General features: G+C 44.6%; 1 protein-coding gene across 4 annotated transcripts in view; it reads right to left on the reverse strand.

Moving 5' to 3' along the window:
* The window catches only part of AP3B2 (adaptor related protein complex 3 subunit beta 2), a 182,880-nt gene that overhangs the window by 66,549 nt on the left and 91,264 nt on the right, over positions 1–25,067 (reverse strand). For all 4 annotated transcript variants that reach the window (XM_073579566.1, XM_073579567.1, XM_073579565.1 and 1 more), the window contains exons 12-15: positions 17,724–17,786; positions 12,423–12,555; positions 1,666–1,775; positions 265–441 (exon numbers count right to left, since the gene is read on the reverse strand). In XM_073579566.1, the coding sequence (XP_073435667.1) occupies positions 265–441; positions 1,666–1,775; positions 12,423–12,555; positions 17,724–17,786 (483 nt within the window). The remainder of the gene's footprint in view (positions 1–264; positions 442–1,665; positions 1,776–12,422; positions 12,556–17,723; positions 17,787–25,067) is intronic.

A 25,067-nucleotide genomic window follows, 5' to 3' on the forward strand; every position in this document is an offset into this window, starting at 1 on the left:
TCCGCTGTGTACCCTGGATACCAACGTGCTCACGCTAGGAGCTGGTAACCAGGGTAAATAGCGGGTAACTAAGCTGTTAATAAACATTACAAATCCAAGGCTGAACCTCATATTCCACTGCAAACACACATAATTTAAAAAAAAAATGCATGTGTACATAATGAGAGAATGGGACATTTTTTGTTATACTGCGTGTAGATACTCATGGTACCCGGCATACATCTTTAGTCAGATGTTTTACCCCGTGTAAGACAATCCACATACCTGCTTCGAATTAGTCAGATACAGCTTTGCAGCCAGGTTTATGGTCTGTAGTTTAACAATGTCTTCTTCATTAGTGAATGACTTGGCCATCTTCCTCAATACATCAGGAGCTATTTTAGGCACATGTTCACAGTACTCACCAATCAGCCACAATATGCTAGCTCTAGCCATGGGCACCTGAAAATATATGAGAAATTAGGTCCTGCATATTAGGGCTGTGTTTACATGCCTGAAACTAAAACACTTCTTTTTGGAAGGAAACAGATCTTTTTCCTGCAAGACGCACGGCCAACCGTAATATTTGTGGTTCAGAGAGTGAAACAGCCGATTACCTGCACAATTAAAGGGCTTGTCCCCTACCTGGACAAACCTTTTTTAAAACACCACTCCAGCGTTTTTTTTAGCACTCGGGTGGTGCTTTAAATATAAGCCACCTACCCCGATTCTTATACTCACCTTCCGGTGGTTTCACCTTTTACCGACGCCTCTCTGGTCCCGCGGTGCCATTTTGTGTTCGTAACGTTTGACTGGCCATAAGTCAGAAGTGTCGTCACAAGAGCTCAATGCAAGTCTATGAGAGCCAGAACGAGGCTCTCATAGAGATGTAGTGAAAATAGACTTCGGCATGTTCCATGAAACACTGGAGCTGCCGGCTTGTCACTTTTCGCTGGAGACTGACGCTGGAAAAGAATGAAGGTGGTTGCAGGTGAGTAAGAGACAGAGGGCAGAGAAATTACATTTAAAGCACCACTACAGCGGTGCAATAAAAAAAAACACTGGAGTGGTGCTTTAAATAAGCTAGTCCTCCTTGTAAAATAAAAATAACAGACACTCACCTCCAACACTCTGGCTGTTCCAGTGATGTCAATGCCGGGTCTGTCAGAGTTTGCATGATATTGCTATGCCTTGTGAGCCTTGGAGCCTATCAGTGGTCGCTATTGAGCTCATAGCCCTTAGAGAGGACTTACCTGTCATAACAATGTCACGTGAACCCAGGTAGACTTGATGCCAATATTGCTGTAATGGCACCGGGGTAGGAGATGAGTATCTGTTATTTTACAAGGGGAAGTACTTTATTTATATAGTGGTTGTCCAGGTAGAGAACAATCTGCGCCAGTAAAAAACCCAATGGTACAGAGATGCTCTGGTTTTCAGCCACAGCGTGACCGCCATGTGTGAACATATGGGTTTTGTATACACAAAAAAATTAAGATGGCAATTGTTGGGATATTATGTACATGTACGTTGTCAACCTATCAGCATCAAGATTTACAGAATATGCCTGAGAATAAATGTCCGGCAATTAAAGCACTACACAACGCTAAAATTGCTTAAAAGCTCGATTGTTGCAATATATGCATTTATTATATTACACGCATCATCCCTGTAAGATATGGATACCTGAATATTGTCGGTTAACTTGGCCATGTGCTTGATTATTTCACTGTGCTGTGCTGGCTGCATTTGGAGCAATTTCTTGATGACCACCACAGATTCTGCAACAACCAGCTCTGTAAGAAATGGAAGCAAAGTTATTGCATATTGTTATATTGCAAATAATATATAAAAACCTAGGTACTATTTATCACTGTTCGCAGAAATGTGAAAAATAAAAATCTCCTGATTTTACATAAATATATAGTCATGATTTCTTTCTAAATTATTTTACTTAACAAACAAGAGGTTTTTTTAACTACTGGCAACACCGATAGTTTGAATGTCACAATTTTTATGTGTGTATGTGTCAGATACTTTTTAAGATCATTTCAAGAAAGCAATAATCATGTTTTTGTACGTGTTTTTTATTTTTTGTTCCGTTATTAAAATTTCTTTTGCATTTTTGTATGCTACATGGTACCTAATTTTGACAGTTTTATGTGCATATTTTTGGATGATATTGGGTGAAAATGTACAGAAAAATTAAAATAAGCTTCCATTTTTCACATACTTTTTAGTAACACAAAATGTCACTAAAATAAGTTTTTCATGGCATTCACCCTTATGTTCCAATCACTTTTTATTTACTGGATATAGTTTTTTTTTGGAGGGGGCAATACGGAAGGCACAAATGATAATAAACCTTTTCTGCCTTCGGAGTGGACAGTCTCAAACAGTTGGATCCCTGCTTTGGCAGCTGCACAAAGGTGGTTCAGCTGATTTTAAGACATCTTTGCAGAGATCTATACAGAACGCACCAATGTTTTAAAATGATTTTTTGGTCCATAAGTGGGTAAACTATACCTCCAATGAAAAATACTAACATCACAGTGTTATTCATCATATACCATAAAAGGAAAGGAAATCCGTCAGCTCGCCACAGGTTGTACATGGCCACTTTTCTTTCTAGAATTTGCCTATGAATTCACAAACGCCAGCACAATGTTCCATATAAAAACTGGATTTTTATTTCTTCACCAACGCATTACAACAGAAACATAGTCAGTATGAACAAAAAAAAAAACATTTTTGGGACTGACATAATTCTGACCATACCGTCTTTATTCATAGTCTATCAGTGAAGACTATAAGTAAGGACTATTTGGTCAGAAACAAGTCAGTCTCAAGTGTGCTTTATTCTTCATACTGATTATGTCACTGTTTTTAATGTCCTACTACTAAGGGCAGCTATGCCAAAAACGCGTCAGATCCGTCTTCATTTTTAACTATAGATATCCCCTTATAACCTAAACCTTTTTATTCCTTTGGCTATTACACACAATTTATCAGCAGTATAGATTGACATACTCACCCATGGGAGCAGTGACAACGGCATGGAGTAGCTTTTCATATTATTTTTCTTGCTTAGACTTTACATTGTTTTTTATGCTTTTGTGAAGAAATAAAGATCTCGTTTTTACATGGAGCATTCTGATGGTGTGTCCTAATCCTTTCCCTTCAAAGCTCAGCTGTATGTGCTGCAGACATATCCGTTCATTTCTTATAATTGTCTGCTCTGTTTCAGATACAGTGAAGATGCAACCCGGTCGTGTTCACTGTTTCTACAAGCTTGCAATGCATATCATATTGCTATGTACCCCCTCCTCTCTAACTTTTGCTTAAATCAATTCAAAAGCCATGTGCTTGATTAAAGTGGTTTTCCAATTAACAAAGGTAATTTTAATCAATAGATCTTTTAACAATAATACTAAGTTCCACATTTGGATTTGTATAAAAAAATGTTCCTGTTAATCTTATACATGTGCCCCTGCTGTGTACTGTGTAATGGCTGTGTCTGACCATGCAGGAACATGGTCTGATCATACCACATCTCCTGGGCAGGTGAGGAAACAAGAGAGGATACAGACAGAACAGAGTGGGATCGCAAATGATTCTCTCTTTTATGTAAAATATTGCTTAAAAACAAAATGTTTTGCCTCACAAAAAGAATCCCCAGCGATTCTATGCTGTCCTGTCTGTATATTCTTTTCCTTCCTCCCCTCCCAGGAGCTGTGGTATGATCAGACCATGTTCCTGTAGGGTCAAACACGGCCATTACACAGTACACAGCAGGGGCACATTTATAAGATTATCTCCGCACAGGAACATTCTTTTTAAACACATCCAATTGTGGAAATTATTATTATTCCAAGATCTATTAATTAAAATGTACTTTTTTTTTTGGAAAATTCCTTTAACCCCTTACCTACAAAGGACGTAATATTCCATCCATGTGACCCTGGACCTAACTACCATGGACGGAATATTTCGTCCCAGCGATCAGCGGCGCCCACGTGGTGAGCGCCGCTGATCGCGGCCGGGTGTCAGCTAATTATCATAGCTGACACCTGGCACAATGTGTCAGGGGCGGTCACGGACCGCCCCCAACACGTTAACCCCTTGCACACCGCGATCAAACGCGATCGCGGTGTACCGGGGGTTAAAGGGAAGCATCGGCAGGGAGGAGGCTCCCTCCGTGCTTCCCTGAGCCCCCCACGGCAGCGCAATGTGCAGCGCTGCTGCGGGGGGCTCTTTCCCTACAGGCCCCCGGATCCAAGATGGCGACGGGGGCCTGAAGGGAGCTGACTTCCTCACTGCCTGCAAAGCGCAGGCATGAGGAAGTCTGCAGCAGTGCCTGTGACAGATCGCTAATCTGTTACAGTGATCTGTGATGTGACAGATCAGCGATCTGTCACAGGACAGTGATGTCCCACCTGGGACAAGGTAATAAAGTAAAAAAAAAAAAAGTGTTAAAAATAATTAAAAAAAAAATCGCTAAATAAATTAGTAAAAAAAAAAAAAATATTCCCCAATAAATCCATTTTTTCAAAATAAAAAAAAACAAAAACAATAAAAGTACACATATTTGGTATCGCCGCGTCCATAATGACCTGCCCTATAAAACTGTCCCATTAGTTAACCCCTTTAGCGAACCCCTTAAAAAATAAAAATAAAAAACGAAGCAAAAAATAATGATTTATTATCATACCACCGAACAAAAAGTGCAATAACGCGCGATCAAAAAGTCGCATATAAATATCCATGGTACCGCTGAAAACGTCATCTTATCCCGCAAAAAACGAGCCGCCATACAGCATCATAAAAAAACGACCTAAATGAGGTATCGCTGTAACCGTACTGACCCGAAGAATAAAAACGCTTTATCAATTTTACCGCACGCGGAACGGTGTAAACGCACCCCCCAAAAGAAATTCATGAAACGCTGGTTTTTGTTCATTCTGCGTCCCAAAAATCGGAATAAAAAGCGACCAAAAAATGTCACGTGCCCGAAAATGGTACCAATAAAAGCGTCAACTCGTCCCGCAAAAAATAAGACCTCACATGACTCGGTGGGTCAAAATACGGAAAAATTATAGCTCACAATATGTGGTGATGCAAAAACTATTTTTACAATAAAAAGCGTCTTTTAGCGTGCGACAGCCGCCAAACATAAAAACCGCCATAAATAGTAAATCAAACCCCCCGTTATCACCCCCTTAGTTAGGGAAAAATAATAAAACTAAAAGAAAATGTATTTATTTCCATTTTCCCGCTAGGGTTAGGGTTAGGGTAGGGTTAGGGTTAGGGCTAGGGCTCAGATTAGGGTTAGGGGTGTGTTGAGGTTAGGGTTGGAGTTATAAGTGGGGGGTTTCCACTATTTGGGCACATCAGGTGCTCTCCAAAGGCAACATGGCGTCTGATCTCAATTCCAGCCAATTCTGCGTTGAAAAAGTCAAATGGTGCGCCTTCCCTTCCAAGCTCTGCCATGCGCCCAAACAGTGTTTTACCCCCACATGTAGGGTATCAGCCTACTCAGGACAAATTACAAAACAACTTTTGGGGTCCAATTTCTCCTGTTACCCTTAGGAAAATAAAAAATTGGGGGCAAAAATATAATTTTGCGGAAAAAAATGTTTTTTTTATTTTCACGCCCAGGCATTATAAACTTCTGTGAAGCACTTGGGGGTTCAAAGTGCTCTCCACACATCTAGATAAGCTCCGTGGGGGGTCTAGTTTCCAAAATGGGGACACTTGTGGGGAGTTTCAATAGTTTAGGTACATCAGGGGCTCTCCAAACGCACATGACACCCGCAGACCAATCCATCAAAGTCTGCATTCCAAAACGTCACTACTTCCCTTCCGAGCCCCGACGTGTGCCCATACAGTAGTTTTCTCCCACATATGAGGTATCAGAGTACTAAGGACAAATTGGACAACAACTTTTGGGGTCCAATTTCTCCTGTTACCCTTGGGAAAATAAAAAAAATGGGGACTAAAAGATGATGTTTGTTGAAAAAATACGATATTTTTATTTTCACGCCCGGACGTTATAAACTTCAGTGAAGCACTGGGGGGTTCAAAGTGCTCACCACACATCTAGATAAGTTCCTTGGGGGGGTCTAGATTCCAAAATGGTGTCATTTGTGGGGGGTTTCCACTGTTTTGGTACATCAGGGGTTTTCCAATCGCGACATGGTGTCCGATCTCAATTCCAGCCAAAAACGTCAAATGGCGCTGCTTCCCTTCCGAGCTCTGCTATGCGCCCAAATAGTCATTTACACCCACATATGGGGTATCAGCGTACTCAGGACAAATTGCACAATAACTTTTAGGGTCCTGTTACCCTTGGAAAAATAAAAATTGGGGGTGAAAAGATCATTTTTGTGGAAAAAATATGATTTTTTAATTGTACCGCTGTACGTTATAAACTTCTGTGAAGCCCTTGTGGGTTCAAAGTTCTCACCACATTTCTAGATAAGTTCCTTGGGGGGTCTAGTTTCCAAAATGGGGTCACTTGGGGGGGTTTCCACTGTTTCGGTACATCAGGGGCTCTCCAAACGCGACATGGCGTCCGATCTGAATTCCAGCCAATTTTGCATTGAAAAAGTCAAACGGCGCTCCTTCCCTACTGAGGTCTGCCATGCGCCGAAACAGTGGTTCCCCCCCACATATCAGGTATCAGCGTACTCAGGACAAATTGCACAATAACTTTTGCAGTCCAATTTCTCCTGTTACCCTTGGTAAAATAAAGAAAATTGAACCTGAAGTATTTTTTTTTGTGAAAAAAAGTTAAATGTTCATTTTTTTTTTAATATTCAAAAAATTCCTGTGACGCACCTAAAGGGTTAATAAACTTCTTGAATGTGGTTTTAAGCACCTTCAGGGGTGCAGTTTTTAGAATGGTGTCACTTTTGGGTATTTTCTATCATATAGACCCCTCAAAGTGGCTTCAAATGTGAAGTGGTCCCTAAAAATAAAATGGTGTTGCAAAAATGAGAAATCGCTGGTCAATTTTTAACCCTTATAACTTCCTAACAAAAAAAAATTTTGGTTCCAAAATTGTGCTGATGTAAAGTAAACATGTGGGAAATGTTATGTATTAAGTTTTTTGTGTGCCGTATCGCTGTGATTTAAGGGCATAAAAATTCAAAGTTGGAAAATTGCGAAATTTGCAAAATTTTCGCCAAATTTCCGTTTTTTTCACAAATAAACGCAAGTTATTTGAATGCAATTTTACCACTAACATGAAGTACAATATGTCACGAGAAAACAATGTCAGAATCACCGGGATCCATGGAAGCGTTCCAGAGTTATGACCTCATAAAGGTACAGTGGTCAGAATTGTAAAAATTGGCCCAGGAGTTAACGTGCAAACCACCCTTGGTAGTGAAGGGGTCAACTAACATGTTACCTTCTGCAGAAAGAGCTTATGATTTTCTGTTCAAGTATAAAATTATTCCCAATCAACGACCTTAAAGATAATATCTACCCCCTGGAAGATATGATCAGGAAAAAATTTGAGACATGGTCCAGACTTCCCCTATCTGTTGCGGGTAGGATTGGATTAATCAAAATGATAATTCATCCCAAATGTCTATATATGCTGGAACACATATCAATAAGAGTTCCTAAGGGTTTCTTTAAACAAATAAATAGTATGATGGCAACGTTTGTATGGGGATCGTCTAGATCTATGTTGAGTATTGGATCCCTGCAGAGGCCAAAAAACCAGGGTGGCTATGCTCTCCCAGACCTGTACTTATACTATTTAGCTGGTCAATTGCGTCATCTAAAACACTGGTTAATTGGAGCGGGACTCAGTAATGCAGAGGCACATCTAGTGCACTTCCTGACTGGACATACACCGTGGGCAATATTGGAAGGTTCATATAGACCCCCCCAGGGATTGTTATTTGCACATACTGTAAATTAGTGATACAAATTTGGCAAGAAAGTAAGCGTATTGTGAAATTTACTGATCAGATTGGGGATGTTCTGATATGGGATAATCCTGAGTACCCACACCTTCAGAACGTATAGGATCCAAAATTTTTGAAAATGGAATTTTATTATTGTTTGAACAAATGCATGTGAGATTTGGCGTCTCTTATAGAGAATTTTATAGATATCTGCAGCTGAGACACGCCATAGTGTATCAATTCCCATTGATAGGAATATTATCAACTCAAGGACCTACGGGGATGATTTCCTCTCTCTACACCTTTTTATTGAACTTTAAGACTGCATCCACTCAGCTCGTTGTAGAGAGTAAATCGTGCCGCTTGATACCTTCTATCACTGATGAACAGTGGTATGACACCCTAGAAGCACATACAATGGTGTCACCAGCAGCTAACAACAAATTAATCCAATTGTATATTCTTCAACAGTCGTATTTGACCCCAACAGACTTTATAAATTCGGCAGAAGGGCAACGGATGAATGCCACAGATTTGGGGAATCGGGGGTGGATTTTTGGCACCTTATCTGGAGCTGTCGTAGCATACGGGGGTATTGGAGTGAAGCCATGTATACGTTGGAAGGAATATTGGGAATACCGATTGAATGCACTCCTGAATTATGTCTCCTGGGTGTTGTGGATGAAGAGATGTGGGTTCATTATGATAGAATATTTCTCCGAGAGGTTTTATTTATGGCTAGGAAGGCAGTGGTGTTGAGATGGATGGGAGGGAGATCCCCTTCGATTAATCAGTGGAAGAAATTGGTGAATTACATAATTCCTTACGAGAACATATTATATAAAAACAGGAAATGTCCCCAGAAGTTCCATAGGATTTGGGAAAGGTGGTGCGACTCCCCTTTAACACACTTGGCTCCTAATGATATGGTCTCTTCGATTTCGAGATATGGTGCATGATGTGAATCGCTTCTAGACCATGCAAGCTTTGATTTATGTGAATTTTAGAATGTGTATCTTCTATAATCTGACCTGATACGAGCTCACGGATCCTAAATAGACCCTGTAAGCTAAAGGATGCAACGAATGATATACTGTACTGAGTAAGAATATTGCGTTGTAACTAGAGTTGAGCGATACCATCCGATACTTCAAAGTATCGTATCGGATGGTATCGGCCGATCTTTAAAAAAAGTATCGGTATCGCCGATTCCGATACCGGAAGTCCCATTCAAGTCTATGGGACTTCCGGTATCGGAATAAGAAAAACCCTTTCCTGCCCTTGTACAGCCTCTCTGGGGTCTGTACGGGCCTTTCGGGGGGCTGTGCCGGCCTGCCAGGGGGTCTGTGCAGGCTCCGGTGGTCTGTGCCGGCCTGCCGGTGGTCTGTGCAGGCTCCGGGGGGCTGTGCCGGCCTGCCGGGGGGCTGTGCCGGCCTGCCGGGGGACTGTGCAGGCTCCGGTGGTCTGTGCCGGCCTGCCGGTGGTCTGTGCAGGCTCCGGGGGGCTGTGCCGGCCTGCCGGGGGGCTGTGTCGGCCTGCCGGGGGACTGTGCAGGCTCCGGGGGGCTGTGCCGGCCTGCCGGGGGGCTGTGCCGGCCTGCCGGGGGGCTGTGCAGGCTCCGGGGGGCTGTGCCGGCCTGCCGGGGGGCTGTGCCGGCCTGCCGGGGGGCTGTGCAGGCTCCGGGGGTCTGTGCAGGCATCGTCCGATGGGACTACAAGTCCCATCGGGCAATGCCTGCTACCATGACAGTGATTGACACATTAGCCAATGATGGGACAGTAGTAGTCCCATCATCCGGCTAATGTGTTAAATGTAAAAAAAAAAAAAAAAAAAAATTACATGCTACATACATACAACATGCATACTACATACATGCTACATTCATACTACATACTACATACATGCTACATTCATACTACATACTACATATATACTACATGCATGCTACATACATACTGCATACTACATGCTACATACATACTACATATATACTACATGCATGCTACATACATACTACATGCTACATACATACCACATACATACTACATATATACTACATGCATGCTACATACATACTATATACTACATGCATGCTACATACATACTACATGCTACATACATACTACATATATACTACATACATGCTACATACATACTACATGCATGCTACATACATACTACATGCTACATACATACCACATACATGCTACATATATACTACGTGCATGCTACATACATACTACATGCATGCTACATATATACTACGTGCATGCTACATACATACTACATGCATGCTACATACATACTACATGCTACATACATACCACATACATGCTACATATATACTACGTGCATGCTACATACATACCACATACATGCTACATATATACTACGTGCATGCTACATACATACTACATGCATGCTACATACATACTACATGCTACATACATACCACATACATGCTACATATATACTACGTGCATGCTACATACATACTACATATATACTACATGCATGCTACATACATACTGCATGCTACATGCATGCTACATACATACTACATACATACTACATGCTACATACATACCACATATATACTACATACATACAATACATTCATACAATACATACATAGACATACAGTACATATAACATAGAGTAACATACTTACCAATACTTGTCACATTGTTCCCCGAAGCCATTGTCGTCTACGGAATAAATATTAACATAACAAACCACAAAAATACTCACCCACGATCCGAAGCAGTCCACGAGTGTGTCCCACGACGATCTTGGGTAGAGAACTGCAGCATCAGCTGTTGCTGCCGTTCTCTACGGGCTGCAGGAATCCAATGACGGAAGGTAGGTATCCTTCCGCACTGTATTCCTCCGCCACTTAAAAAAAAAAAAAGTCCCTAGTCTCACTTTATGCCATTGCTGTGTGGGAATTTCCCACACAGCAATGGCATAAAGTGAGACTAGGGACTTTTTTTTTTTTAAGTGGCGGAGGAATACAGTGCGGAAGGATACCTACCTTCCGTCATTGGATTCCTGCAGCCCGTAGAGAACGGCAGCATCATCTGATGCTGCAGTTCTCTACCCAAGATCGTCGTGGGACACACTCGTGGACTGCTTCGGATCGTGGGTGAGTATTTTTGTGGTTTGTTATGTTAATATTTATTCCGGAAAGACAATGGCTTCGGGGAACAATGTGACAAGTATTGGTAAGTATGTTACTCTATGTTATATGTACTGTATGTCTATGTATGTATTGTATGAATGTATTGTATGTATGTAGTATATATGTGGTATGTATGTAGCATGTAGTATGTATGTAGTATGTATGTAGCATGCATGTAGCATGTAGTATGTATGTAGCATGCATGTAGTATATATGTAGTATGTATGTAGCATGCATGTAGTATATATGTAGCATGTATGTAGTATGTATGTGGTATGTATGTAGCATGTAGTATGTATGTAGCATGCATGTAGTATGTATGTAGTATATATGTGGTATGTATGTAGTATGTATGTAGTATGTATGTAGTATATATGTAGTATGTATGTAGCATGTAGTATGTATGTAGCATGCATGTAGTATATATGTAGTATGTATGTAGTATGTATGTAGTATGTATGTAGTATGTATGTAGTATGTATGTATGTAGCATGTATGTAGTATGTATGTGGTATGTATGTAGCATGTAGTATATATGTAGCATGTATGTGGTATGTATGTAGCATGTAGTATATATGTAGCATGCATGTAGTATGTATGTAGCATGCATGTAGCATGTATGTAGTATTTTTTTTTTTTTTTTTTTTAACATTTAACACATTAGCCGGATGATGGGACTACTACTGTCCCATCATTGGCTAATGTGTCAATCACTGTCATGGTAGCAGGCATCGCCCGATGGGACTTGTAGTCCCATCGGACGATGCTTGCACAGACCCCCGGACATCAGCACAGACCACCGGCAGGCCGGCACAGCCCCCCGGCAGGCCGGTACAGACCCCCACAGGGTGCACAGCCCCCCGGCAGGCCGGCACAGCCCCCCGGCAGGCCGGTACAGACCCCGGGCAGTCCACACAGCCCCCCGGCAGGCCGGCACAGCCCCCCGGCAGGCCGGCACAGCCCCCCGGCAGGCCGGCACAGACCCCCGGAAGGCCCGAAATGACGGCGCATCATGATGCGCACACACCGCGCATCATGATGACGTCAGGCCGTCAATCAACTGAACTTCCGATTCCGATGCCGAATTCCGATATTGAAAAAATATCGGAAGTCGGTATCGGAATTCCGATACAGCAAGTATCGGCCGATACCCGATACTTGCGGTATCGGAATGCTCAACACTAGTTGTAACTGTTTTGCTTGATGCTACTAGGAATAACTCTGACTCTATATTGTAGTGTTCTATGTTTGATATACTATGTTGTGGAATCCTTCAATAAAAACAGTTTAAAAAAAAGTATAAAATTATTTACGGATCTTATTAACACAATTTGCCTTACCATCCCGGTTTGACAGCAATTGGACAAGCCCATTGAGACAGGTATCGCGTACTTTTCCTATGTTGGTAGCACATCGGCCAATGGCCTGTATTGAAGCTGCCACAAAATCTTTATCCATGCTGCGAATGTAAGTCTGAAAGGATTAAGATAAATACATTGTACTAATAATTATCAGTTATATTGTTAGGTTTTGTCTATTTTGACAAACATGCACATTACTAAATACTACTTTCACTGGCACAAAAGTATGGTTCTTTCATTTTTATAAATTAGAAAGTATTATGACCTTAAAAACTGGAAAATGAAATTACAGAAGTAGGTGTAACATGGCCAAATTAAAGCACAGTTTTTCAAAATCTATAAATGTATATACAGGATATCACAAATATGAGTACACCCCTTACATTTTTGTAAATATTTTATCATATCTTTTCATGGGGACAACACTGAAGATATGACACTTTGATACAATATAAAGTAGTCAGTGTACAGCTTGTGTCACAGTGTAAATGTGGTGTGCTCTATAAATAACTCGACACACAGCTATTAATTTTCTAAATCTCTTTGCTGGCAACAAAGTGAGTACACCCATAAGTGAAAATGGACAAATTGTGCCTAAAGTGTCAATATTTTGTGTGGCCACCATTATTTTAAGCACTGCCTTAACTGTCTTGGGCATGGAATTGACTAAAGCATCACAGGTTGCCACTGGAATCCTCTTCCACTCCTTCATGAGGACATCACAGAGCTGGTGGATGTTGGAGACTTTGCGCACCTCAATCTTCCATTTGAGGATGCCCCACAGATGCTCAATAGGGTTTTGGTCTGTAGACATGCTTGGCCAGTCGGTCATGTTTGTCTCATGAATCTCCCCGTCCTAAGTTGTCTCAGCTGTTCTGAGTTCATCACTTCCCTCTGGTTTATATACTCACCTCTAAGCTTCAGTTGTTGCCAGTGATAACTTGCAACTACCTAGTTTGGAGCTGGAGGGGTGAATGGAGAAAGGAGCAGGCATTTGGAGTTATTTCAGGAGATATCTGTGTGTAGTTGGTTTGTGTGTGTGTCTCCCAGTCTCTATTCCCATTTGGTTTTCCTCACCACTCCTTCCCTATTTCCCACTCGAGTGTTTGAGAGTTTTTGTATGATTGTGGCTTTCTTTTATCCCTGTGAGCTTCTCCTCTGTGTCTTTACAGTTGTGCAGGACTAGCGTTCCTCCTGCTGTCCTACTCAATAAGCAGGGTGGTAAATAGGATAAACTAGGGATACAAACGTGATTGCCACACAGAGTGAAAGAACCCGTCTAGTGATTCTAGGGAGCTCAGGTTGGCGAAGTGCAAATATTAGGGTGCCCCCTAGTATCCTTCCCTAGTGTCAGAGGGTCCTCTTTCTCCTGTGTCACCGTGCGCCGTCATGCTTTGGGTAGAAGAGTGACAACTGCCTTCTGGCCCAGTTTCCGAAGGGAGGCGATCATGCTTTGCTTCAGTATGTCACAGTACATGTTAGCTTTCATTGGTCCCTCAATGAACTGGATCTCCCCACAGCCGGCAGCACTCATGCAGCCCCAAAACATGACACTCCCACCACCATGCTTGACTATAGGAAAGACACCCTTGTCTTTGTACTGCTCACCTGGTTGCCGCCACAGCTTGACACCATCTGAATCAAATAAGTTTACCTTGGTCTCATCAGACCACAGGACATGGTGCCAGTAATCCATGTTCTTAGTCTGCTTGTCTTCAGTAAAATGTTTGCGGGCTTTCTTGTGCATCATCTTTAGAAGAGGCTTCCCTCTGGAACGACAGTCATGCCGACCAATTTGATGCAGTATGGGGCATATCGTCTGAGCACTGACAGGCTGACCCCCCCCCCACCCTTTCAACCTCTGCCACAATACTGGCAGCACTTATACATCTATTTTGAAAAGACAACCTCTGGATATGGAGCTGAGCATGTGCACTCAACTTCTTTGGTCGACCATGGCGAGGAGAGTTCTGAGTGGAACCTGTCTTGCTAAACCACTGTATGGTCTTGGACACAATGCTACCATGCAGTATGGCATTTGGCTTTGATTAACATAGGGGCAGGATGCAGGTGGAGTGAGGGACAGTGTTAGGTTCTGTGTGTGTGCACTCTGCAAAAAAGCATCTGTGTGTGTACTCTGCATCCTCGCCTGTAGGAGAACTGTGCCAAAAAGCCTCTGTGTTTACTCTGCACCCATATACTGTGCTTTTAAATTTCTCAGTGTACTCTGCACCCCCGCCAGTGGCACTACTGTGCCAAAAAGGCTGGGTGCGTACTCTGCAACCCCGTCTGTTGAAGTACTTTGACAGAAAGTCTGTGTGTACTCTGCGTCCCTATCTGTGGGAGTGCTGAGGCAAAAAAGCCTGTGTGGGTACTTTGCACCCCTGCCTGTGGAAGTATTATGCCAAAAAGCCTGTGTGTACTCTGCAGCCATGTCTTTTGCAGGAAGGCAGAAGTGATGCTGCACAGCAGACAGGCAAACAGCAGAAAGGTGAGAACGCCAAAATAGTGCACAGACTGCCTACACTTTCTAACCGCAGCGGTGTGCAGTAGCAGCCAACCTAATGGCTAGGGGTCGGGTCTCGGCGCTTTGTAGCAGCTAACATAATAGCTATTGGTCGGTTGCGGTGTGCAATAGCAACCAGCTTAATGGCTAGGGGTCAGCATCGGCACTTTGCAGCAGCTAACATAAGAGCTAGAGGCCAGCCACGGTGCACAGTAGCAGCCAGCTTAACGGCTAGGGGTCGGCATTGGTGCTTTGCAGCATCTGACATAAGAGCTAGGGGCTGACTGAGGTGCACAATAGCAGCCAGCTTAATGGCTAGGGGTCAGCCTTTGGTGCTTTGTAGCACCTGACGTAATAGCTAGAGGACGTCCGCGGTGCACAGTAGCAGCTGATGTAATAGCTAGGGGCCGGACGTGGTGCAAACTTAATGGCTGGGGGCTGGCAGCAGAATGCAAAAGCGCCAATGCCGACACCTATCCATTAAGTTGGCTTCTACTGCGCACCGTGGCCATCCCCTAGTTATTATGTCAGCTGCTACAAAGCACGGACACTGGACTCTTGCCATTAAGTTGGCTGCTACTGTGCACCACGGCCAGCTGATGTAATAGCTGCCGCGGTATGCAGTAGCAGCCAACTTAATGGCTATGGGACAGCCTCTGTGCTTTGTAGCAGCGGATGCAATAGCTAGGGGCTGACGGCAGTGTGCAGTAGCAGCCAACCTAATGGCTAGAAGCCAGTCTCTGTGCTTTGTATCAGATGGCGTAATAGTTAGGGGCCAGCTGTGGTACGCATTAGCAGCCAACTTAATGGCTAGAGGCTGGCAGCAGTGTGCAAAAGTGCCAAGGCGGGCCCCTAGTCAGTAAGTTGGCTTTTACTGTGTACCACGGCTGGTCCCCTAGCAATTATGTTAGCAGCTACAAAGCGCCGAGGTCGGCCCCTGGCCATTAAGTTGGCTGCTACTGTGCTCCGCGGCCAGCCCCTGGCTAATATGTCAGCTGCTACAATGCTCGGAAGCTAGACCCTAGCCATTAAGTTGGCTGCAAATGCGCACTGCGGCCAGCTAACATAATAGCTAGGGGCTGGCCATGGTGTGCAGTATCAGCCAACTAATTGACTAGGGGCCGGCAACGGCGCTTTTGCACCTTGCTCTTTTGCTGTGCAGCTGGGGGAGCGTAACCACCTCTTTCTCCGATATGCCCACATCACTCGGATGCCTTGATTCCATGTGGGGTCTAGGACCTCATCATCCCCCATCGCATCATCTCACCTCTCCAGTCTGTCTTTAACTCTGCAGCCCATCTAATCCACTTCCACTACTCCGCTTGTCCCTGTGCAAATACCTTCATTGTCTCCCAATTCCACAATGTATCCACTTAAAACTACTAACACTAACCTACAAAGCAGTCCATAATCTGTCTCCCCCATATATCTGTGAACTAATCTCTCGATTAATTTCTGGTCCTCCAAGACCTCCTTCTCCCCACCACAATCGTACGGTCCTCTTCCAATCGCATGCAAGACTTCTCACGAGTATCTCCCTTCCTGTAGAATTCTGTGCTCCAACAAGCAGTGACATGCAGCAGCTGGTACCTGTGTTTCATCATCAGAGATGTGCTGCGGTGGTCCGCTGACCGTTTGCACCAACCCTCCCACGTATTCATCCTCAAACTGAACAAGTGCTTAGGCATCAGTGTACTCAATCTCTTCCACTTCTGAGGCAGGGACAGGCGAATGGCCGACACAACCACAGCCAGCAGAGTCATTAGAAAACAGAAGTGACTGCTGCATAACTTGGAGCTCAGACTGCTTGTCTGATTCCCAAGGGGGAAGTGGAAGATAGATGCCCAAAGGCTGCAAGTGCAAAATCTGCGCTTTCAGCAGGGGACCCGGTGGAAGACAAAGCAAAGGAACTGAAAGCACTCTCAGCTATCCAATCTAAAACTACTTGTTCTGGCCTCACCATTTATCCAGCAGTACTTGGCCTATGAAATTACTCACAATGTCCTATTGCCTGCCTGACTCAGAGGAAGGTGTTTCATTTGGGTGCGTAGCAGGCACAGATCTATCATGTCCTCTCTCTTCATGCAGCAGTGCCCAACAGAGCCTGTTTTCAGAGTACTACCCCAAAAAATAAACAAACCAAAATACACAAAAACAGTGTTGGCTACTTCCTACGCCTCTTTCATCGCCAAAATCCACCTCCTCTTCCACTTGGACCTCCGCCTCCTTGTTCAAGATTATTATGGTTTTTTTTATTCTATGTTACATAAAGTAATTTCCCTTTCCACATTTGTTTGCAGTTCAATTATCCTGATCTTACCCCCTTAGCTTCCTTTTGCAGCCCTCTAGCCCATACTATGACCGTTTGACAGCCTTTATAAAGCTCAGAAGTACGGGTCCCCTTTGACTCTTATTGGGTTCGGATCAAGTTCTGATGCCAATCCGAACTTTGAACTACAGTTCATCCGAACCAGAACATCCACGGGTCCGCTCATCCCTACTGACTACTTTGCATTGTGTCATACCTTCAGTGTTGTCCCATGGAAAAATATAATCAAATATTTATAAAAACATTGTGTGTACTCACTTTTGTAACATATTGTATAATACTCCATAATTCTCAGGAAGTTATCATACGTTAGGGTTTTATGTAATAAACACTGACTGAAAGAATTGTGGTATAAATCCAATTGTATTCTAGATGCTCTACTAGTTGACAAACTAATTTCCAACATGTTTTTAGACTAAACTCATGTAATTATAGCCACACTTACTTGGAATTCCCGCAGAATTATAGAAATGTTGGTCTCATTGGCCAGATTTGTCAGAACTTCCAGCTACACAAGATAAAAAAAATAAGGGACACGTATATTTTTTAATTAAAATGTTGTGAGTTCGCTATATTTTTTTCATTTAGAGAAGCACTCACAGCAAAAATGTTATGCCCTAAACCTTTCTAAATATTTATCCTCAACCTACATGCAACTACAATCCAGCCGCAGTATTCTTAAAACTTGCTTTACTGAATAATGTTAAAATAATGATGACAATGATCATAGATAAAAGAAGGTCAATATTTGAGAACTCAAAATGTAAAGGGTGAACTAGCACACATATAAAGACCTGATTGTACCTAGGAATTTCAGTCAGGTAATAAAATAAAAACAGTTTAATCGAAAATAATAACATGGTTCATTGAACAGAATCAGAATTGAAGTATCCTAGCGACATCATTCAAAATATAATACTATGGAGTACAGTAAGTAACATGATGTGGCCATTTAGACAAGAAGCTAGACCTAATGACGGTCCCTAACGCGAGTTTCGCATAAGCTTTTTAAAGGGGTACTATGTGTGTGTGTGAGTGCATTAAATCATTAAATATAGTGTAGGTGCATTAAAACACTCACCGGTTGCCATCTTCCCTGGTTTCTAGTGCCACTCAGCTCATCTTCTCACTTATGTCACTGAAATTCCAACTAGCCGGGTAACACCAGGATTTATATGTGAACCAGAAGTCGCTTTTAGGGCTCGCTCAAGAGAGAGAATCGGATGCTATATCGTAAACGGTACATTCTCTAAATGAGCTATAGTCAGCAGTGGGGACCACAGGGATCTCTGCTAGGTCCAATTTTTTTTAATCTCTTTATTAATGACCTTGTGGATGGGATTGAGGGTAAAGTGTCAGTCTTTGCTGACGACACCAAACTATGTAGGATATTAAAATCTGACCTTCATTTTACAATATTGAAAATCGATCTGGATAAGATGACTAAATGGACAAACACTTGGCAAATGAAATTTAATGTAGATAAATGTAGAGTAATGCACCTAGGATGGAGTAATCGTATAGCTGCATATACATTAAATGGGAGTATACTAGAGTCTACAGAACAGGAGAAGGACTGCGGTATTCTGGTTACAAGTAAGCGGAGCAGCGGTACTCAATGTCAGGCAGCAGCCGCAAAAGCAAACAAGATTTTAGGATGTATAAAAAGAGATAAAATCCTGGGATCCCAACGTATTGTTACCCCTTTATAAATCACTGTTGAGGTCACATCTAGAATATGGGACCCAGGTTTGGGCTCCACATTTTATAAAGCATATTCAGAAGTTAGAGTCAGTTCAAAGGTGGGGAACTAGATTACAAGGGATGGATGGCCTCTCATATGATGAGAAGTTGGAAAGTTGGGCTTGTTTAGCTTAGAAAAAAGGCGGTTCAGAGGAGATCTCATTTACATGTATAGATATATGTCTGGTCAGTACAAAGGACTGGTGCATGACTTACTGCTTCCAAAGACAAAAGACCATACTAAGGACCAGGGGCACTCAATACGGGTAGAAGAAAGGCGATTCCGACAGCTAAACAGGAAAGGGTTCTTTACAGTTAGAGCAGTCAGACTGTGGAATGCCGACCACAAGAGGTAGTAATGGCAGACAGAATAACAGCTTTTAAAGAAGGGCTAAATGATTTCCTCAGTACAAATACTATTGTAGGTTATAGATAATTTAGTGACAAAATGTATAATTGGTGGCGAAAGACTGAAGTGGATGGACCTAGGCCTTTTTTCAACCTACATAAATATGTAACTATACAAGTTAATGCGAGAGAATCGGATGCTATATGCAAATGACCTTCGGTTCCACCTCTGCTCTGAGCATAAGCCAAGTGCCATTTAACTGTGATCCGATTCTTTTGCATGCGAGAACCGGATCACAGGTGCACAGAAGAAGGAGAACTTAATGTCTCCACCTTCTCCATTCAGTGTGTCGGCGTGTATCAGACTGCTCTGGGATGATATCTGAGTGCAGTCCGATGTTTTGCATGCATCCATAGACTTGCATGGTTGCATATGATCTAATTTTCAGATGCACTCACAGCACGCTGTGATTATTTTCTCATTCTGAATCGGCATGAGAAAATAATCGCAGATCTGCACTGCCCCATAATATAGCATTGGGTCGAGTGCTGTCCTATAAAACATCGGATGGCACTCGGCTGTGTTGTACGGCAGTGTGGGCAAGCCCTTACAATGTAAGTGTTATGCGGGGCTTAGGTCAAGGAGGCTGACAAACCCGGGCCCCTGCGGAGTCCCTCAAACTAGGGAAAACCCTGTCTGACCCTCAACCCAGGGTTTTTGCTAAAGGTGCAAATGCCTGAGCCTCCAGCCTCTCCTTATCTCCTGCTCAGCCCTAATCTGAACCCTCCACCCTCCACCCAGTGAGTTGTAAAACCACCAAAGCCCACACAGTAATGACAGACAGGGAGAACTCAAACCACACCGCGCCGCAACCACACAGGACAATACTATAATGTGAACAGGGCAAAACAAAGCACAAATATAGGAAGGCGAAAAGGTAACAACGGATCATACGACACCAGATATGAATTTCTCTCTCCAGACCGGAACCACTTGGCACAAAACACAAGCTATAATCGGCGATGCCCACAGGCCAGCACGACTATTTAAAGACCGTGGGCATGACCAAACATCCCACCTGATTTCCAGCTAGATTAACCCCAGATAACCTGAGTAAAATCAAGCCGGCGCCACTGAGGCTATAGTGGACGGAGATGGAACTACCGCTGCCTGCCGGACGCTGTGGTGTGAACAGCGTCCGACATGACAGTACCCCGTCTTCTACGAGGGACCCCAGGGCCCTCAAGACTCATAGGACCCGGCTTGTCCGGATGGCGGCGGTGAAAGGAACTGACCAGCCGATCCGCATGTATGTCCGAGGCTGGTACCCAAGACCTCTCCTCCGGACCATACCCCCGCCAGTGCACCAAATACTGAAGAGTACGGCGCAGTACTCGAGAGTCCACCACCTTGGAGACTTCAAACTCTAAATCGCCATCCATCATGACTGGAGGTGGCATCGGCGTCGTGTCCACAGAGCCTACCACCTTTTTCAATAAAGACCTGTGAAACACGTTGTGTATCTTGTATACCGCATGAAGCTCCAACCGATAAGCGACCGGGTTAATGATGGCAGCAATCTTAAAAGGGCCAATAAATCTTGGACCCAATTTCAATGATGGAATTTTGAGTTTTATGTTTTTAGTAGCTAACCACACCCAATCACCCACACACAGGTCCGGACCTGGCACGCGTCTAGAGTCAGCCACACGTTTGTATCTTGCACTCATGCTCAGCAATCGCTGTTTCACACTCCTCCAGACCGATGATAGTTGAACTCCTAACCGGTCCTCCTCTGGGACGCCCCCAGAGCCCCCCTGACGCAAGGTACAAAATTGAGGATGGTGCCCATAAACACAAAAGAACGGAGACTCTCCCGATGATTCTTGGCGGTGATTATTTAATGCGAACTCGGCCAAGGGAAGGAACGTCGACCACTCCTCTTGGTTGTCAGACACAAAACATTGCAAATACTGCTCCAGATTTTGGTTCATGCGCTCAGTTTGACCATTTGACTGCGGGTGAAACGCCGACGAATGAGACAACTTGATCCCCAATCGTGAGCAAAAAGCTTTCCAAAACTTCGCCACAAACTGGGTACCCCTATCAGACACTATGTCCGACGGAACTCCGTGCAGTCTGACCACCTCCTGCACAAAGACCTGAGCCAACGTCTTCGCGTTGGGCAAGGAAGGCAACGACACAAAATGCGCCATCTTCGAAAATCGATCAACCACCACCAGGATGACCGTGTTCCCCGCCGAGGCAGGCAAGTCTGTGATAAAGTCCATGGAGATTTCTGTCCATGGCCTACTAGGTATCCCCAGCGGCTGTAGAGTGCCAGCAGGACGGGTTCTGGGCGACTTGGCCCTGGCGCACGTGATGCAAGCTGTCACGTACGAAACCACGTCCTGCCGGATTTTTGGCCACCAGAAGCGGCGCGATACCAGTTCCAAGGTGCCCCTAACCCCTGGATGACCGGCCAGGACCGAGTCGTGGTGTTCCCCCAACACTTTAAGACGGAGATGAAGGGGTACGAACGACTTATTAGCGGGAAGTCCTGGTGGTACCTCCTCCTGGGCCTCGGCAATCTCCGCCTCTACCTCAGTCGTGAGAGCCGAAACCACTACACCTTCCTGGAGGATGGGTACCGGATCTTCCCGAGGTTCTCCCCCCGGAAAACACCTGGACAAGGCATCCGCCTTGGTGTTTTTCGCCCCAGGACGGTAAGTCACCAGAAAGTTAAAACGTGTAAAAAACAATGCCCAGCGAGCCTGCCTGGGAGACAGACGCTTGGCCGACTCCAGATAGAGCAGGTTTTTATGGTCGGTGATGACTGTGACCTGGTGGGCCGCCCCCTCCAAGAAGTGTCGCCATTCCTCAAAAGACAATTTGATGGCCAACAACTCCCTGTTGCCGATGTCGTAATTCCGTTCGGCCGGCGACAGCTTCTTGGAGAAGTAGGCGCATGGACGCAAATTGCTCAAGGACGAGCCCTGTGACAGTACTGCCCCCACTCCCACCTCAGACGCATCGACCTCCACCGTAAAAGGTTTAGATACGTCCGGTTGCACCAGAATGGGGGCTGAAGCAAAACGGTTCTTCAGAAGCTCAAATGCACGCACCGCATCCTCAGACCAGATAGCGAGATTGGTACCTTTTTTCGTCATGTCCGTGAGCGGTTTGGCTATAGTAGAGAAATTCTTAATAAACTTCCTATAATAGTTAGCAAACCCAAGGAACCGCTGGAGCGCTTTTAGATTACCAGGCCGTTCCCATCGCAGCACCGCTTGCACCTTCGCGGCATCCATTTTAAACCCTGCGGCGGACACAATATATCCCAAAAAAGGCAACTCTTGAACAAAAAACATGCATTTTTCAAGCTTAGCATAGAGCTTATTCTCACGGAGCAGCTGTAACACCTGCCTGACATGCTCTAAATGAGTGTCCTGGTCGCTCGAATAAATGAGGATATCATCCAGGTACACAATCACAAATTTCCCCAGCACATGAGCAAATACATCATTTATGAAATGTTGGAACACAGCCGGCGCGGTTGTCAACCCAAATGGCATAACTAGGCTTTCAAAATGACCCTCAGGGGTATTAAATGCCGTCTTCCACTCATCCCCGTGACGGACCCTTATGAGGTTATATGCCCCCCTGAGGTCAAGTTTGGAAAACCACTTCGCACCCGCCACCTGGTTGAACAAATCAGGGATCAGAGGCATCGGGTAGGGATCACGGACCGTAATCTGGTTTAACTCCTGGAAATCCAGACACGGGCGTAACCCCCCATCTTTTTTCTTAATGAAGAAAAACCCCGCTGCTACAGGTGAGGATGAAGGCCGGATGTGCCCTTTACTTAAACTCTCCGCAATGTAATCCTTAAGAGCTTGTCTCTCCGGACCAGAAATACTAAACATCCTCGCCTTTGGCAATTTAGCCCCGGGTTTTAACCTAATCTGACAGTCATAGGCTCGATGTGGAGGTAGTTCTGAGCAACCCCTCTCAGAGAATACGTCCGCAAAATCCAGCAATGCCTCCGGAAGGCTGGACTTCACGGCGGACACACATGTGGCCAAGCAATTTTCCTGGCAGAAACTGCTCCACTGGACTATGTCCTGGGTTCTCCAGTCAATCACCGGGTTGTGCTTAGACAACCATGGGAAACCCAGGACTATTTGTGCTGGGAGATTATTGAGTACCTTACATGTAACCCACTCAGAATGTAGGACCCCAATGTGGAGTTTAACCTCAGCTACAAACTCAGTAATCTCCCCCTGTGGGAGGGGAGCGGCATTAATGGTAACCACGCGAATAGGATGAGGGAGTTTTTCGATCTTGAAACCTGCCATGCGAGCAAACTCCTCATCCATGAGATTGGTGGCTGAACCGCTATCCACAAACACTGATATAGGTAGCTCTCTGCCCGCAATAATAACCCTGGCAGAGAGCATACATTGAGATACCATCATGGAGGATATGCATACGCTCAGTTGGGCCTCCTCCATACCCTCTGAGCTTACCAGTTTTCCGCAGGTGCGACTTTCTTTGGTAGCACAGGACAAGCATTTACATAATGATCTCTTTTACCACAGTAAAAACATGCTCCGGGCTTCCTGAACCCAGGAACGCGACGCTGCACATGCGATACCCCCGCGATTTGCATAGGTTCCGTGGGCTCACCTGCAGCAACCACACTGGCACCCCTGCTTTCCCCCAGAGGCAGCGTCTCCTGCGCCCCTTGACGCAAACGGCGATCAATACGAATAACCAAACTCATGGCAGATTCTAACGATGCAGGAGTCTCATACATCAGGAGGGCCTGTTTAACTCTTTCTGAGACCCCATGAATAAACTGACTCCGCAGCGCTGGGTCGTTCCACTGTGTGTCTACTGCCCAACGGCAAAATTCTGAACAATAGTCTTCCGCCATACGTTCCCCCTGACGGAGGGCGCGGATTTTAGATTCCGCCGAAGCCAATCTGTCGGGGTCATCATAAATGAGCCCGAGTGCTGAAAAAACATTCTCAACCGAATGAAACGTAGCAGAGTCGGCTGGTAAGGAAAACGCCCATGCTTGGGGGTCCCCACTCAGTAAAGATAACACCAGACCCACCCGCTGAGCCTCATTACCTGAGGAGACCGGGCGCATGCGAAAGTATAACTTGCAGGCCTCCCGAAAGATGACAAATTTGCTGCGTTCCCCAGAAAATCGTTCAGGCAGCGGAATCTTAGGCTCTGCACCTGCACCTGCAGAAGCCGCTTGCACATTAGCTACAACCAGGCCCTGCTGCTGAACTGCCCCCTTCAACTCGGTGACCTGTACGGACAGCGCCGCCAACTGGCGGTTAATGGAAGTCATGGAATCCATGGAAAAATGTTGGGCCGATTATAATGTTATGCGGGGCTTAGGTCAAGGAGGCTGACAAACCCGGGCCCCTGCGGAGTCCCTCAAACTAGGGAAAACCCTGTCTGACCCTCAACCCAGGGTTTTTGCTAAAGGTGCAAATGCCTGAGCCTCCAGCCTCTCCTTATCTCCTGCTCAGCCCTAATCTGAACCCTCCACCCAGTGAGTTGTAAAACCACCAAAGCCCACACAGTAATGACAGACAGGGAGAACTCAAACCACACCGCGCCGCAACCACACAGGACAATACTATAATGTGAACAGGGCAAAACAAACCACAAATA

This window comes from Dendrobates tinctorius, unplaced genomic scaffold, assembly GCF_039654945.1.
Source record: "Dendrobates tinctorius isolate UK_male_01 unplaced genomic scaffold, ASM3965494v1 ptg000062l, whole genome shotgun sequence".
Lineage (NCBI taxonomy): Eukaryota > Metazoa > Chordata > Amphibia > Anura > Dendrobatidae > Dendrobates > Dendrobates tinctorius.